Genomic DNA, 17,843 nt, shown 5'->3' with positions numbered 1-17,843 from the left:
GTTGCGGCCGACTGGCTCAGCAGACAACAGGTGATCCCGGGAGAATGGAAGCTACCCCCCATGGTGTTCAGCCTTCTCCAACGACGGTTTGGCAGCCTCTCGGTGGATCTGTTTGCATCTAGTCACAATTACCAGCTACCTCGCTACTTCTCCAGGTATCTGGACAACGACGCGGAATCGACGGATGCACTGTTGACTCAGTGGCCAGCAGGCCTCCTATATGCTTTCCCCCCGATACCGCTATTGGGCAGGACCATCAAGAAGCTGCGACGCGAAAGGGCCCATCTGATCCTGATAGTACCATACTGGCCTCGTCGGCCGTGGTTCTCCGACCTGCTCTCCCTTTCAGTGACGGGAGTCTTGGAGGTTGCCACTCAGACCAGATCTTCTATCTCAGGGCCCGATTTGGCATCCAGATCCCGAATGGCTCAATCTGACAGCGTGGCATTTGATTCATTGGGGACTGTCTAAGGAAATTGTGGACACAATTCTCACGTCTCGAAAGCAGTCGACCTCTCGGGTCTACCAGAGCACCTGGTCTACCTTTGCTAGTTGGTGTGACTCTCAAAACATTCTACCATCTCAGGCCAAGGTTCAACATCTACTTCAATTTTTACAGAGGCCTGAAGATGGGACTGAAACCTAACACCTTACGCCGCCACGCCGCCACCATTTCATCTATTATCTCCGTCGCGTCTCCTAATATTCCTATGGGTTCACACCCACTGGTCAAACGTTTTTTGAAGGGGGCCGTCCTAGTGTCGCCAGCAGTTTGTCATCGCTTTCCTTCATGGAGTTTATCGAAGGTCCTGCAAGCCCTGCAGCGCCCTCCTTTTGAGCCCCTTCGATCTGTGCCTTTACGTCTTTTGACCTTCAAAGTCCTGTTCCTTGTGGCGATCACCTTGGCGAGAAGAATCTCAGAGTTGGGGGCGCTGTCCTTGGCCCGCCATCTCTGTATTTTCCATAAGGACTCAATGGTACTGTGTCTAGATCCTTCCTTCCGTCCCAAGGTCATTTCGGCGTTCCACTGTAACCAAGACATTGTTTTGCCTTCGTTCTGTCCAGATCCTGTTCATCCGCTTGAGAAGGCCTGGCACTCACTAGATGTCCGGAGGGCCCTCAAGACCTACCTGTCTCGCACCCAGGAAATACGGTCAACGGATTCCTTATTTGTATCCTTTCACCCGCGTACTCTGGGGCAAAAGGTGTCTAGCTCTACGTTATCTTGTTGGTTGCATGCCTGTATTGCATTGGCCTATGAGTCCCTTCAGCTGCCAGTGCCTTGTAACATAACGGCACATTCCACTAGGTCAGCTGCCACTATGGTCTTCGCAACCAATGCTCCTCTAGCAGAGATTTGCAGAGCGGCTGTATGGTCTACCCCAAATTCTTTCATAAGACACTATAAGATAGACCGTTACGCTTCTGCTGATGCCTCATTTGGGAGGCGTGCTAAGTAGCCAAGAGGCGGTCCCTCCCTATTAGGGGCTGCTTTGGTACATCCCACGTGATGTCGGACTACCTAAGGAAAATGTACCATTGGTATCACCTGAAGGGTGATTTTCTTAGGTAGTCCGACATCACGGCCCTCCCTTTTTGGAGGATTGGGGTTTTTTTGCTACCTTACCACTTATTATTCTTCAGTGTTATAATATTTAAACTTTTTTACCAAGTCAAGACCAATTTGGGCCTGTTTAATATGCTTGCGATCTTTGGGTTATGATTTGGGACACTGTTTCCTTGCTGTGAGGCCCGTTGGCCTTTTCTGTCTTTTCAGATATGTCTCTCAGTTCGGTCTCGTCACAAATGAACTGGAGTGGGAGGGGCTCGATGCCCCAGGTCTTGACTTCGATCCATTCTTGCCTTCGGACACTAGATGGCGCTATATCCCACGTGATGTCGGACTACCTAAGAAAATCACCCTTCAGGTGATACCAATGGTACATTTCATGGCTCAGTGGGGATTTGAACCTGGACTCTCCCAGCACTGCAGTTACACCACGTTGTCTATAATATAGCAGAACTTCAAGGAGACATAAATCCAGATCTACACTGGTTACACTTTGCATTTTAAATTAAGCATTTACCAATTCGATCCTAAACAATTCTGCTAACTCACAAAACAACTGCATTCTGGCTTTAAAAGCGTACTTTTACATTTTTCCAATTTAATTTTTTTAGCAAGTATTTTCACAAAATCAAACGTCAGCTGTGTGCACGTTCTTTCCTTTTGTGAATCTGGTCTTCAACATCTAGTCTCAAGCCTTGTCCCTCTGTTAGCTCTCTATGGGCTAGCTGTGGCTGCAGTACAATGGAAAAAAACCATAATCTCCAAGTATCAGTAAGGTTAATTAAATTTACTGACCTTAGAAACCAGTCCCATTTGAAATGTCCTTCAAGATGTAATGGCGACCAGCGGCGTCACTAGGGGTGGGTGGGGGGTTCAGACCGCACTGGGTGACACCATCAGAGGGGATGACACCCAGAGCCGGCCCTGCAGCGGCCATCTTGCCAGCCACTTCCCTCTTGGGGAATCTTCCGCTCTTTGACTGCAGAGCAGTTTTTCGCCCATCCTGCCTGGCTTGCCTGCTCATCAGCTGTGAATTTTAGGTGGGAAGTTTGAATCCCCTGCCTGCTCTTGGGCTGTGTGCCTGAGTGGCTTCCCAGGAGTAGGGTTACCAGGTGTCCGATTTTTGGCTGGAGTTTCCAGTTTTGGGGGGTCCCCTCCGGGTCCCCAGCTAACTTACCTTAATCTCCGGACTCTCAGCTTCAATTAAAAAAAAAACTAAGTTTCTAGGTCGTCTGGTTCCCGAGATATACACCAAAACGTCAGCCCCCCCCCCCGTGACTGTTTAATCTGTTTTTTAACCGACCTGTATAGCAGCTTTTAGCCAGAGCTTGGAAAAGTTACTTTTTTAAACTACAGCTCCCATCAGTCCCAGCCAGCATGGCCACTGGATTGGGCTGATGGGAGTTATAGTTCCAAAAAATAACTTTTCCAAGCTCTGGCCTCTAATCCCGCCCTTTCAGGATTGTAAGGGGAGCCAGGCTTGTGATCTGTTGACCCAGGCAGTGCTTAGGCTTCATTACAACGTCAAAATGGTGGTTTTGAGGTCTTCAGTTTGAGGAAGTAAGAATATGGGTTAAAGTTTTTTCTCTCTTGTGTGTAGCATTCAGACCCTGGGCTGTTGGAGAGGGCAGTGCTTTGAAAACCTTTCCAATATGAAAGCTTTAATCCAATACTTGCTTTTCTGGGAGTAAAGGAATGCTGATCCCATGTACCTGGCGTAAACCCCATTGAATTCATTAGGACTTACTTTTGAGTAGACATGGTTAGGATTGTGCTGTAAATTAATGGGACTTCTGAGTAAACATAACAAAGAATTGTTTGTGTTGTAAATCTTTCCCTTCTTCTCCAATCCTATTTTTAAAACAATTAGGCAGTTCTGCAATGACCAGCTGGTTTGGCAATAAACTATTATGTGGGGTGTATTTCTACAAGAGAGAGAGAGAGAGAGAGAGAGAGAGAGAGAGAGAGAGAGAGAGAGAGAGAGAGAGAGTGGAGAGTCTTTCCAACAACCCTGTGAGTCTTTCCAACTTCATGTGAGAGGAGCTTTTCAAAGCTGAAACTTATAAAGAACTATTTGCGATCTACCATGGGACAGTCAAGGCTTTCCAATCTTGCGATATTATCAATTTTGATGTAGTTCTTAAATGTTTTTACTTCAAATTCTATTGTTTTCTTACCAAATTTTCACTTTAACCACATGAAACTATGTAAATGTAAATACATTTAGGCTGTGCTTATGACGTTGTAATTTAAAGGTGTAATTTTAATTTTGCTAGTTGTTTATGTCACTATTATTGCCATTACATTCAGTGATATACAGGAATTACAATTTATGGGTAACATTAGTACAAAAAACATTACTAAGGATTCTGTATGGTCTGGTACGGGAGGAGGTCCATGGGGGTGACACCATGAGTTACCGCACTGGGTGACACCAACCCTAGTGACGCCACTGATGGCGACTGAACCATTTTCCATGCACTGGTTAAAATTATGATAGATCATTCTTTGGCAGAGACTGAATTCTATTCCTAACAAGATAGCATTAAAAAAAAAAGCAAATTTGAACCCTCACTGGCTTCATTCAGATTTTTTCTATAGTACATTGTAAAATAAAATTGGATCACTAAATGTTTCTAAGAATGCTATTCAATTGTACTAGAGACTTTTGCTTTAATTTTACTCTTTACTTTGCTTTAATTTTAATTTAAAGCAGTGGCAGCCAGTGTGGTGCCTTCCAGAAGTTCTTGAACAACAACTCCCATCAACTCCAGCCAGCATGGCCTATTGTCAGGGATAGTGGGAGTTGTAGTTGAACATCTGGAGGGCACAATGTTGGCTACTCCTACTGTAAAGTGTCACACATTTGATGATGCTATAGCAACAACAGTAAACTGCAGATCCCATAGAGCCATGTAAAAAAAGGGGTTGTGGGGGAAAAATGGGATAAAGCACAGTAATTATGGCTACTAATTAAAAATATTCATTTTACTAATGTTTGCTTTTTTATTTTACTTTACAACTGTAAATGCATGATCTTTTTTTAAAAAAAAATCAGATTATTATCCTGACATCATTGCCTCTAAGAACAGCAAGTTACACTAGCTGTACAGGCAGACCACAAAATATTATGCCGGTGGGCAGGTTCATGCAACTGGCAACCCCCGCAGCAATTTTCTATGGGAGTATATGAGAATACTAGCAGTGATTGAACAGAAGCACTCGTCTTAGAAAACTCTGCATTGATGTGGAGGCTGTACAGGCAAACCCCCACAATTTGTATATTCATAGCAGCGGTATAAAAACTTAAAAACGTGGAAAACTAGAAGAAGAGCTGTGCTAGATCAGACCACAGGCCTATCTAGTCCAGCATCCTGCTTCCTACAGAGGCCAACCAGATGCCTATGGGAAGCTCACCAACAGGATATGAGCAGAATAGCCCTCTCCCACTCCTGTTCCCAACTAGTATCCAGGCCTTAGGAAGGATATTGAGTAGAGTTGTTTGATGAGACCAAATGGAATTAAAATGCTCTGTTTGCAGTGGAAACACAGTTCTAATTACTGCTTTAACTGTTCTGTTGTACTAATTAATTATTATACTAATGTTCTTATTGTGGTTTTAATACGAATCTTGAAAACTATCCTGTGATCCTGATGGATGAAGGGTGATCCAGAAATATAGTTAGTAAACAAATAAATATTCAGAGTCATGATGCCTCTGACAGTGAAAGTAATATATAGCCATAATGACTATAGTCATTGAAATCTTTATCCCCCATGAATATATCTACTCACTTTTTAATACCATCTTAAGTTGGTGGCCATCACGTTCTGAGGACACAAATACTATAGTTTAACTGTGGGGTGGGTGAATAAACACTTTCTTTAGTGTGTCCTAAATCGCCTGCAGTGCATCTTTATTGGATGACCCCAAGTTTATCTATTATTTATTTATTTAAAATACTTTTGTCCTGCCCTTCTACCCTAAAATAGGGCACTCAGGGCAGGTCACAATAATATTGTACATAATAAAATCACAAAAACATTAAAACATATAAAAATACATAAAATACAGTTAAGAAATATAGAGGAGTGATATTAAAAGGGACTAAAGAGGTAAAAACTAAAAAGTGGGAGGAAATAAAATCATTTACTGGCACTACCTTCAATCCCTCCCAAAGGCTCTCCGGAACATGACTGTTTTCAGTAGTCACCGGAACACCCTCAGGGAGGGAGCAGAGAGGGCTTCTTGGGATAGGGTATTCCAGAGCTTGGGGGCCACAGCTGAAAAGGCTCTTTCCCACATGCCTGCCAGTCTGACATCTTTCATTCCAAGCACGCAGAGGAGACTAGAGGCAGCTGATCTTAAATCACAGGCAGGTACATTTGGGCATAAGCGCTCCCTCAGGTACGTTGATCCAAGGCTGTTTAGGGCTTTCAGGGTCAGATCCAGCACTTTGAAGGACCTAGAAACAAATTGGGAATCAGTGGAGTCGATAAACCACAGGGGTGATATGCTCTCCATGCCACAATCCAGTTAACATTCTGGCTGCCACATTTTGAAACAACTGCAATTTCTGAACTGTTTTCTAAGGCAGCCCCACATAGAGTGAATTACGGTAATCAACAGGGCTGGTGCCAGGCATGACTGGATCCTTGGGCACCAGCCTGCTCCAGGCCCCCTCATAAGGGCGGCACTGAGCTAATAAGCCTGTCTGCACATCCCACCTACCTCTCTCATCCCTATGAATGACATGCATTGGGAGCCGACACTGCCGCAGATTGCAGAACAGGAGCACTACTGTCCCACCCTAAGGAGGGGCCTTTCAGAGGCCCTTCTGGGCAGCAGGGACCCTCAGTCAGGGCCCAACCTGGCTGCCCTCTGGCACCGACCCTGGTAATCAAGCCTCAATGTCACCAATGCATGTGTCACTGTGGCCAGGTCAGCTGCTTCCAGGAATGGGTGCAGCTGGTAGACCAGTTTGAGTTGGCCAAAAGCACTCTGGCTACCGCATCTACCTGATATTCAAACAGCAGTGCAGGATCCAGTACTCCCAAACTGCGGACTTGCTCTTTCAAGGGGAGTGCAACCCCATCCAGAACATGTTGCAACCCTATCCCTGGGGCAGTTTTCCCCTTGATCAACAACACTTCTGTCTTGTCTGGATTAAGTTTCAGTTTGTTAGCCCACATCCAGCCCTTCACAGACTCGAGGCACCGGTTTAGGATGAGCACTCCCTCCCTGCAATCATGTGGTAGGGAGAGATAGAGTTGTGTGTCATCAGCATATTGATGACACTGAACTCCAAATCTCCAGCTGACTCTCCCAACAGTTTCATATAGATGTTTTAAGAGACAGAATGCAACCCTGCAGAACTCCATAGGCCAGTGGCCAGGGGGTCGAGCAGTAGTCTCCCAGCACCACTTTCTGGGACCTGTCCATCAGGTAGGACTTGAGCCACCGTAAAACAGTGCCTCCCAAACACATCCCAGGTGGACAGCTCAGAAGGATACCATGATCAATGGTATTGAAAGCCTCCGAGAGGTCCAGAAACACCAACAGGGATGCACTGCCCCTGGTCATCAAGCAGGGTGACCAAGGCAGCCTCTGTTCCATGACCAGGCCTGAAGCCTGATTGAACAGGGTCTAGATAATCAGATTCATGTTGGATGTCTTTTTAAGATCTTTTTTTAAATGCCAGTATACCTATGCAGTTCTCTAGTTTTTTTATTTTGATTAGTTACTCATTTTAATGATTTTTTTGTATTGTTTGTATGGTATTTTATGTTTTATTGTATATTTTGTATGTTACTTTGATATTTTATATGAATTGCCATCTACCTTGGTGCTTATTCATAAAAATAAGTTTAAGTTGTTTTTGTGATAATGTAAGCAGTTGGGTTTTTTTAATGATGATGTAAGCAGTTCCCAGGTCTCTTCTTTGTTGTGAGATTCTGGGGGTGAGCTGTGTTTGGGTCCTGGGTGAGAGGCAGGATGGATGGATGGTGTCCTGGGTGAGAGCCAGCAGCCTGAGAAGGTGTGTATGTTAGAAGCAGAAGGGACTGATATGGGGGTTATTTAATAGTAATTTGTATTGGTGGAACACTTGTATATGTAATACTGTGTATTTTTGTAACATTTGTTGTTTAAGCTTATTTTGTATTACTTTATATTTTGTAGCATTATAGGATGATAGTTTGATTACTTCTGTGTATTTTTGTCATTTCTATGGTTGTAAACCGCCTTGAGTGCAGTGATGTAGAAAAGCAGTATACAAATTAAAAAGGAAAGGAAAAAATTCATCCAGGAAGGCTTAGAGCTGAGCAGCCACTACCTTCTCAATCACCTTGCCTAAAAAGGGGACATTAGAGACTGTGTGAAAGGTGTTAAGATCCACAGGATCTAATGAAGACTTCTTTAACAAAAGTCTTATCACAGCCTCCTTCAACAGTGTTGGTGGTGTGTGGTTCTAGCATTGTGAGAGAAAAAGACAAACTTGCCACAACATGGATATTTTTATACACCTCTGCCATGGCCGTACTTCCTTTTTTTCTGAACTGCAAAGCCCCAATCTGTCCTTGTATGGGAGTTGTTCCAGCCCCCATGTGGAGACATCAGTTCATAAATCAGGGACTCCATCAATGTACTTGGCAGGAATTGTTTGTTGCCCTGACTTTTGTATGAACTAAGGCTCATCTTCTTTCATTTTACCTTTGGGGTTTGGTTGAATTTGAAGGAACCTTTTTGCCCAACTCCCCAAAGTAAAATGAAAGGGGGAGAGGTAGAATGATTCAGTGGAGGAGAGATGACTTACAGTTCTGGTGGGGGAGGCTTCTTTTTCTTCTTTTTTTGTGTAAACGTATTTTTATTTGTAAAGACTTACTACAGCTGGTGGCTTTGGTGGCATTGCAGCAACAGTGGAGCTGTGGTCACCTTTACTCTTCTTCCATCCCAGAGTACCTCTAGAAAGGAGGCGCATACTCTGGAAAAGAGAAATGACAGTCTGAGCTGCACTGCTGCTGCCATTCCACTGAAGCCTCCAGCAAAACCAGTGTCTTTTGAAAGTATTTTTAAAAAAGAAAAAAAAGGGACTGTAATAGATGAGAGAGAAAAAGGAAGAAAAGGTAAGAAGTACCCCCACCCCAAATCATAGCCTGCCTCCCTCCAAAACCATTTCAGAGTCAAATCATGACTTCTGAAATGGAACCAAAGCAGCCTCCCTGTTTGCCATCTGGCAAATTGGTGGCAGTTGCTTCAGCCTTATGTTTCAGGGCTATTATACAGTATCACAGGCTCAAATATTAAGTGTCAGGATACTGCAACTTCATTTGAGAATCATCAGAAGGAGTGGGATCAGCTCATCCCTGTTTTTAGAACTTAGCATTTTAAAACATACATTGAAAAACTGGCATGCCAAGTGATTAATTTGGTCATGACACAGATAGGAGACACAAGTTGTTGGGTAGAGGGGGTGGTAGAAGTCATTTTAAATCTAGTTTGTGTATCTAAATTAAATCACCTGCTAATGTTCAAAGTTTCAGAATGTGGTCAGGGGTATAGTCGCCCAGGATCTTGGTAGGTCTTAGACCCCTTACTTTTTTTGGAGCAGGGTTCCATCTGGGTCCTTATGTCTCCAGCATCCTATGAGCCAATCAGCATGAAAGGGGAATGTGTTAGCCATTGAGAACAGTCTTTCTAACCTGCTTCTTTGATCTTTCCTGCTTATCAGAGTGAAAAGAGAAGAGTTAGCCACTGAGAAGATTCTTCTCAGATTCTTGTCAGTAGTAACACTCCCCTTTCATGCTGATTAGCTCCTAGGGATGTCTAGAGTTGTGGGAGAAGCCATGTGTGGGAAGGACTGAAGAGTGTGGAGATGACAATGGAGGGCAAGCAAGCGAGGGGCATGGCTGTGAGGAGGCATGGCATGACTGTCTTGAAGGGACCTTCCAGTTCTGAATTTTCCACTACGCTACTAGACCTTAAGATATACACTGTAGCGATAACTTCCTTTTAATCTACACCAGCGTCAACATACAGACCACTTAATAGCTGCTGCTATGAAGAATCTCAATGCCCTGGCTGAAAGCTTCTGGTGATGTGAAGAAACTTGTGTCATGGTGCTCTTCCACATGGCAAAATGCTCTACCTAATAACTCAGGCATGAAGGATTTGACATTTTCAGTGACTTCCAGTTAGGAGTGCAATGAATGTATACAACAACCTTTTGACTGAATCACTGAATCCTGTTACTAGCCCTTAAACTGAGCTAGATGTGAAAAACACTGTTATAGAACTGACATTCATTTCAATTATTCCATGTAAAGGATTAAACCTGATACCCCCATCAGCTTTTTTCTTTTTTTTCTTTTTCTTCTGGACAACTATGGGGATTGCTTCCCATGGAAAAAGAATGTCACCCCTATAATGCCTCTAAATACCTCCAGTTATACTTGGATTTGTGATGTTCTGCATTTTCAAAAAATATAAATATTTTGGGGCTGGACAGGGAGGAAGGTTATGAATTACTCCAGAGCTTTTTTATGTCAATTCTCTATAATCCTGCACTCTGGCTACATCTGCTGTTTTTCTAACATTTCTTGTAACAATTTCCTCTGTCACTTAGCTCCTGATCCATCTTTGCAGCAGCTGTGCTGTACTAATGACTTCCCTTATTAGGATGCTTCTGTATTAGTATGTGAAGCTGGTGTATCAAACAGTTTGGCATCTTTGTAACCCTGGGGAAGACTGGGATACCGGGTGGCAATGATGGCACCCTGCAGAAGTAGCTTTTCGATAGAACTCAGTTAAATACATTGAGAAAGTGCTCTAGAAAGAGGCAACAAGATTACTTTATTGTGAAATGATCTTAATATCTTTAGGATACTTTAAATAAATGCCAGAGTTTAAAGTTTCTAATTACTAATTAATTAATTCTAATTACTGACATAAGACAGTATACTCCCATATTATCCCACTTAACACTTTTTGATGTTATTTAATATAAAAAAAATTATATATTTTTATTATTTAAAACTACAAAATGCTATTAAAGACGGGTAATGCCTACAAACTAGCCTGTGCCTATAATGTGGAATATCATAAACAAGAAACCATTGATATCTCCAAGAAGAAAATGAAACTAGCAAAAAAATGTTTTGACATTGAGCTATCACAATGGTGATGATTTGGATTATGTTGCATTATTTACTTGGCTTTCCCCACTTTGGTGTTTATTCTGATGAATAACTGAAATGATACACTGAGACCCTTGTTCACATGGGGACCTTGTAAAACACTGTAAATTTAGTCTGTTAAGTGCTTTGTGTCCTCTAGGTAGGCACTAACCTTTGCCCAGGCCTAGGGAGTAACCATTGCATGTTTTCCAAGGGGGCTTTGCTTTTTCTATGGCACAAAAAAGGCTCAGAGCAATCTTTTATTTAACAGCAGACTTGCAATTTTAGATCGTTTTTTCTGGCTTCTGAAATCGCTGTAGTTGCAATTAAGCCTTGGGCAAAAGACTAGCGAAATGCCAGTGACCACCTTGTATCCTTTTTTGGCTGCTATTAAGGGAGATAGACGGTAGAGACACATTTACTGTTGTGCCGGTTCCAATGCATCTCCACCTCTCTTTTCTGAAAAACGGGGGCACAAGACACTGGTCAAACTCCACCCCTTTTCACTCTAAAACCTGGTTGGATCAGTTCGAGCGCATTTTTTAAAATTCAGATTCGGAAAGATTTCGCAACTGATTGGTAGATCAACCCATCAGGCAGAGACAATGATTGGCCCATCACTTTGCTGTGGGTGGTTCTAAAAGGCCTGAAATCAGCAGAGGGGAAGGGAGGTGTATCCAGCCAAGGGCAGAGCTGCTTCAAAACACAACCAAAAAACCCATTCTCACTGCTTTTGAAGCAACTAGTGTACCCACAGCGATAAACAGATGTAAAAGCTTTGTGGGGATTTTTGCACCGGAATGAACTTTAATTACCATGGACTTTTATCAGATACTGGGAACCAGGAAATACCCTTAATAGAACAAGAATATGTTTAAACAGTGTTATGCTTAAAGAATACTCATGGGGAAAGAAAATCAATTACATCCCAGTATTGCAATGTGTTCTGAATGAGCTGCTTGCAAAATGAGACAAACAAAATGTTTTGCACTCATCTGCCTTTTTCAATGTAATTGTTTTCTTAACAGGAAGTGCAGCGCTGTACATCCGACATGAACATCACTGCTGAACACTCCAATCACCCCGACAACAAGCACAAAAACAGATACATCAACATTTTAGCATGTGAGTAAGAGGCAACAGTAACAAAATGTGTGCAATTTATACTGCTAGTATAAGAATGCCAGTATAAGCATGAGGTTAGTCAGAGTAACAAAAGTTAGTTTTCATCAAAGGGAGAAGATGCCCCAGCTAGGCATGTTTTTGAGAGGGGTAATGTTGACAGTTTGATGTTAGATGCTTGCAGATTTTGGTTAGAAAGTAGCAATCTTGCCTAAAATTTTTGCAACAGAGTGTTTCAGGCTAAATTAGGTATGCTAATCTCTGAAAAGCGGCTTAAGGGAAGTATTTAATTGACAATCCTTAGTATTCCACTCTGTCCCAAATTTGGTAATGGGTTGTCACATTTTCAAGTGTTCCAGGAAAAATAAACAAACCCAGAACCTCTTGATCACATGGCTGAGAATTTCTGCCACTGTTTTCTGGCCCACAAATTATTTCACTGGCACAGTGGGCAATGCTACAGTACAGGTAGAAGGGGAAGAAGGTGTTTAGCTCAGAATTAGCAAATGTGGTATCCTCCAGATATTGTTGGACTATAACACCCATCATCCTGGCCATTTCCAATACTGGCTGGAACGGATGGGAGTTGTATTACAAGAACATCTGGAGGGCACCACATTGCCAACCCCTGATTTAGCTGATCAGCCCTCTAGTTTGGGAATCATTCTCTTAAGAAATCCATAGATTATATGAGATTTTATTTCTTATTTTCCCCCCATTATATGTATGTGTGTGTTTTTCTTTCCTGAAGATGATCACAGCAGAGTGAAGCTAAGACCTTTACCAGGAAAAGACTCGAAGCACAGCGACTACATTAATGCCAATTATGTTGATGTAAGTTGTTTTTTGCTTTTGTCTCTCTTTTGAGAAACACTGGTCCTACAAAAGGAATAGAAGCCATTAGTACTTGTAGAGGTGTTTTTTTCAAACTAACTTCAACTCCAAAGTCCTCAAACATTCAGTGGGAAAGGCATCTCTCCCTGCAATATATACATTATTAATATGACTGCCATACAGATACTTTCATCTTGGTTTGTATTGTGGTTTTCTTTGAAGGGTTACAACAAAGCAAAAGCCTACATTGCAACCCAGGGACCTTTAAAGTCAACATTTGAAGATTTCTGGAGAATGATTTGGGAGCAAAACACTGGAATTATCATCATGATTACAAACCTTGTGGAAAAAGGAAGAGTAAGGACAACACAGCTTTTCAGTAGCCGCTTTTCTTACCATAAATGTGTGGTCTGTCTTTAGAATTGTTAAGGGGTAGAACTGATTCCATTAACTGTGATATAAACTGTAACATAAATTGTTATAATCCAAGGAACAATGAGGATGTGGTCAGAGCTTGGAAAAGTTACTTTTTTTGAACTACAACTCCCATCAGCCCAATCCAGTGGCCATGCTGGCTGGGGCTGATGGGAGTTGTAGTTCAAAAAAGTAACTTTTCCAAGCTCTGGATGTGGTAGTAGTGATCATTGAAGCCTCGCCTCTAGCATTGATTGACTGAGCAATCCAAAGGTCACAGAAGGGCTGGGCAAGCAGAAGGCTGACATTGGCTGAGTTGATCACTCCTAGAAAAAGATAAATCAAAGAAGGCCCCAAGTAGTAGCCGACAGTTCAAAAATGATTAGTACCTGAGTGAACTTACTCTCACAGCCAGTATACCAGAGCAAACACAAATAGCTGCAAAACGGAAAACCCTTCAAAGCAACTAAGAGCAATCAGAAGGTTTTTTTTAAAATGCAGGCAATCTGCCAGATTTTGAGCCCTTTAAACCAGGTCCATCTTCTTGCTACAAGCCAGGCAAGAGGCTGAAAATGGGCCAACATGTTCTACTTTGACTGCACAAACACACTTTCTCTGATCTACAATTTAGCCTCAGTTGTTTTCCTCATGATAATGGGGTTGCAGCCTCAGTTTCACACTCACTCACACACACACAACACACACACTTTCACTCTCTCTGTACTCCAGGCCCCAGTAAAACATACTGTTCCTCCCCACCCATTCTTGGGACTTGCAAGCAATTATCATTTTCCAAGGACTTGCAGACCAAATTTGCCCTTACACCATAAGCTCAAGAAAAGGCACCAGAAGGGGAGGATAGGCCCTCACCCTTGCTCCTCACCTAAGAGATGACCCAAAGGGGAGCTGTCTTTTAGATGTGCCTTTGGAGGCAACCCAGCAGACCCTGAGGGGAAATAACTGCATCCCCAGAAGCCAAAGGAGTCAGATGGCACAGTCTCATGGAATGGGACTTCCCACTCAGACCATTGATGAAATATGGCTCTACTGTTCTCTCTCTCACTCCCTCCCTGTGTGGCAGAAAAGGGAACCGGGGAGGGATACTCCAGATGCTAATTGTCTCCCCATGCTCCCAGCTGGCCTATCTGCTAAGGAGCTGCACTTGGAACTGGTCTCCAGTCAGTGTCCATCTGAGGGATGAGGGGAAACTAAGGAAGAAAATGGGCTAAGAGGAGAGGTACAGGTGGCCAGATTCTGGAGAAGTAAGGAGAGCTGAAGTTAGGATATTGCTTTGAAATAACCCGCCAAATCTCTAATGCAGACCCCTAGTTGTTGTTGATCTTGTGTAGCATGCTTCAAAACCTAATGTTACCCTACGCTACTCTTTCTTTCCTCAGAGAAAATGTGACCAGTACTGGCCATCAGAAAACAGTGAAGAATATGGCCATATCATAGTCACATTGAAGAGCACAAAAGTACATGCTTGCTACACAGTCCGCCGCTTCACAGTCAGGAATGCAAAAATGAAAAAGGTGAGGAACGTGATTACAGTGTGGTTTGGACAAAGGATGCACATTTCGAATATTGCTATTAAGTGTGATATATACAGCTGTTATACAGCACTTTGATGAAATATCGGCTTCAGAATTGTTCGACATACAGCAAAGGTGTCTTCAGTATTCATAGGATGGAACAGATCAGTTCATCAACACCCTGTATCTTTGCACATTCTTACATGACCAAAAAAATAATAATAATACAGGAAGAACCCTGCTGGATCAGGCCAATGGGCCATCTAGTCCAGCATCCTGTTCTCACACTTGCCAACCAGATGCCTATGGGAAGTCTGCAAGCAGAACCTGATCACAACAGCACTTTTACCACTTGCAATTCCCAGAAACTGGCATTCAGAGGCATATTCAGGGGGTCTCAAAGTTGGTCCCAATCATTGCCATAAATCAGAATCTCAGTCTGAAAATGGTGGTTCCTGCCAAGAAATCAGAGACAAGCTGATCAAACAAAATGACAAGGATTAGGACTTGGGTGCTAAAGAAATATAAACATTGCTAAATAAAATAAATAAAAAAATAAAGTAGAGGACAGTCCCTTTAAACCCAAACAAAATCAATCCACAGATCTGGCTCTCATATAACTTGAGTCAGATGAAAGTCCAGTGACACAATTGCCATTACATTTCTGGGAAGCATGTCAGGAAAGCATCACTTAGTAGGAACTAGATCTGCAAATTGAGGTTGAGTCCAGAAGTGTCAGGCAGGCAAACTAGGTTCCCCTGAAACACAGCTGATTTCAGTCTGAGATACTACATTGCCAGATTTTCCATTACCAAATTTTCTCTGCCTTTTCAAGTAGAAATCTTCCTCTCCAAGAAGGTTTTTCTGCTTCTGTGTTTTGAGAGAGATGACAGTTCAGATAGAAATGCCAATAAAGTGGGGAATACAAGGAAATATTGAAAGGTTGGGTTGCCAGCTCTTGCACCCAAGAGAAGTGATTTCTCTTTAGCAGTTACCTTGCAAATATTTTCCTATCACGTTGCCCCAATGATGAAATAAGCTATGAAAGGCACACCTCTTTTTGACACCCTGCCATTAAATGCCAGATCACAAGAGCTTTCCTTTTGACATGGGATGGTACCTCTACTGTATGGGTGGGGAACCCTTTTAGCTCCAGGGGCCAGATCCTTATCGGGATCAGCCTCATGGACCAAATTTGACAGGTGGGTAGGGCCATCCATCTGACAATCACATGATGTCATGACCACACATGATTGATAAGTATGTTGTCCTGCCCACCTGTCAAAATCTCTTGTGGGGTTTCCAGGGGCCTGAGATCCAGTCACTCTGTGCACAAGGGGACATTACTAGCCCTATGCTCAACACTTCCCAAAGTGCTGAGCACACAGTTGGGAAAATAGTATTTTCTCCTTTCCACATGGGGTGAGGTGGGGAGAAAGACACTGGTATTTTACAAGCATCACTCATGCTGAAGAGGTGTCCCTCTAGCATTGGATCTGCAAAAAGCAGGTCCCCCTGCTTTTTGCAGATCTGCCACAAGAGGCATCACTGTGCTGGAGAGAAGAGGCGAGGAGAGAAAGCCGTGTTGCAAGCCCTGAACATACAGCTAGCAACACCATTCTTTCTGGGAGAGGGGGAGAAGCCAGTATTTGAAAAGCATTGTTGTGCTTGGGAGAAACCCCTTTTGCAGCAGAGTGGGGAGAGGGAACCTGCTTTTTGCAGATTTGCTGCGCAAGAGGCTTCTCTGGAGCACAGTGATGGCTGTGAAATACCAAGTGTAGTTTTCCCTCTCTCCTTTTTTTGCAGTCACCTTGTCCTGACTGTGGGGCAGCTTTCCCAAGGGAAAACTGCTGATGGGCAAAAGCGGAGAAAGGAAAGAAACTGGGCTGTTTGCAAAGAGCAGGGCGACTAGGGGAAGAGGAGAAATGACACGCATACACCCTCTTCCCCGCTGTGCTGTTGGGCTGAACTAGCTGCCTCCAACTGAGTGAGGGAGCACACAAAAGAACTGAAGGAGCAGGCCCAAGACCAGCAGCACAAAGGAGGCAGGGAGCTTTCAGGCAGGTGTCTCTGTTTGAATTGAGCAGGATTTAACCCCACTCATCAGCTGATGAGCAGAGATTAAATCCTGCTGCCTTGGCGCTGGGCAAGCCTCTTCCTGGATTTAACCCTGTCCTCCCGCCCATCATTGGTGATGTCAGCTGATGGGTGGGCGTGGTTTAGGGAAAATGGCCTTGCTGGCCCAACTGGACCCCTGGAAGGGTCATGATTGGCCCAAAGGCTGGAGGTTCCCTACCCCTGCTGTACTAGCAAATTAAGACTGGGAATGCTATAGTACCTTACATACGCAAATAAAGATCACAGAGGCAGATATCTGACAGATCATTCTGCTTTTAGAATTAGAGTCATTGCTAGGCAGTTGTTTTGCCTATGTAATTTCCCTCTTTGTCACAGAAGAGAGAAAATCTTTTTTTCCCAGTAATTTGTGGTAGGATGTAAGGAAATATATGTCATGTGAGTAGAATGCTCTATTGGTGTCACTTTTATTTTTATTTTAAAAACTTATATACTGCTTTTCATTTATAAAAGTATAAATCACGTAGTTGTTCACAACAGTTAAACATCCATATATCAAATAATTTTAGCAAGGACAGCAACCAGAACCAAAAGAACTCAGGATCAACTGTTAGAAAATGCCAGGGGAAATGACATTTGTTGGTACCTTGCATGTTCTTCTGAAGAACTATGGACTGATGCTGTTATGCACTATTGGAGGACTGCTAATGATATCCAGTGATTGACATCCACTAGTCAAAGTTGGCCCACTGGGTGGAGGAAGATGGTGACCAAGCAGGATTAACCTCCCCACATTTCAGCTGAGGCATGGGAACTTCAGGCCTCCTTTCTGCTGGGTTAGGTTGTGTGAGAGAGTCCCCCCTAGGGAGACCTCACACACCCAAACTAAGCAATATTGAACTTCCCATATATCAGCTGATGCACTGAGAGTTCAGTCCCGCTTTCTGCAGGGATCAGCTGCACGAGCGGTCAATCTAGCTGCATCTACCTGCTGCACACCTTTCTTCAGATGTGGGGCACATGGTCATGGCTTTTGGGAAACCAACACTTCTGCCAATCAATGTTTTTTGTAGGAAGGTCTTATGATTTGAGAGAAGGATAGGTATTGGATAAAGCTTAGC

At 43.2% G+C, this 17,843-nt stretch overlaps 1 protein-coding gene across 3 annotated transcripts in view; it reads left to right on the top strand.

The window, feature by feature from the left end:
* The window catches only part of PTPRG (protein tyrosine phosphatase receptor type G), an 828,925-nt gene that overhangs the window by 777,823 nt on the left and 33,259 nt on the right, over positions 1–17,843 (top strand). For all 3 annotated transcript variants that reach the window (XM_061618739.1, XM_061618737.1, XM_061618738.1), the window contains exons 16-19: positions 11,773–11,869; positions 12,618–12,700; positions 12,923–13,057; positions 14,512–14,646. In XM_061618739.1, the coding sequence (XP_061474723.1) occupies positions 11,773–11,869; positions 12,618–12,700; positions 12,923–13,057; positions 14,512–14,646 (450 nt within the window). The remainder of the gene's footprint in view (positions 1–11,772; positions 11,870–12,617; positions 12,701–12,922; positions 13,058–14,511; positions 14,647–17,843) is intronic.

This window comes from Rhineura floridana, chromosome 3 (assembly GCF_030035675.1).
Source record: "Rhineura floridana isolate rRhiFlo1 chromosome 3, rRhiFlo1.hap2, whole genome shotgun sequence".
Lineage (NCBI taxonomy): Eukaryota > Metazoa > Chordata > Lepidosauria > Squamata > Rhineuridae > Rhineura > Rhineura floridana.
The sequence above is the reverse complement of the archived record's forward strand: the minus strand, read 5'-3'. Positions and strand labels throughout refer to the sequence as shown.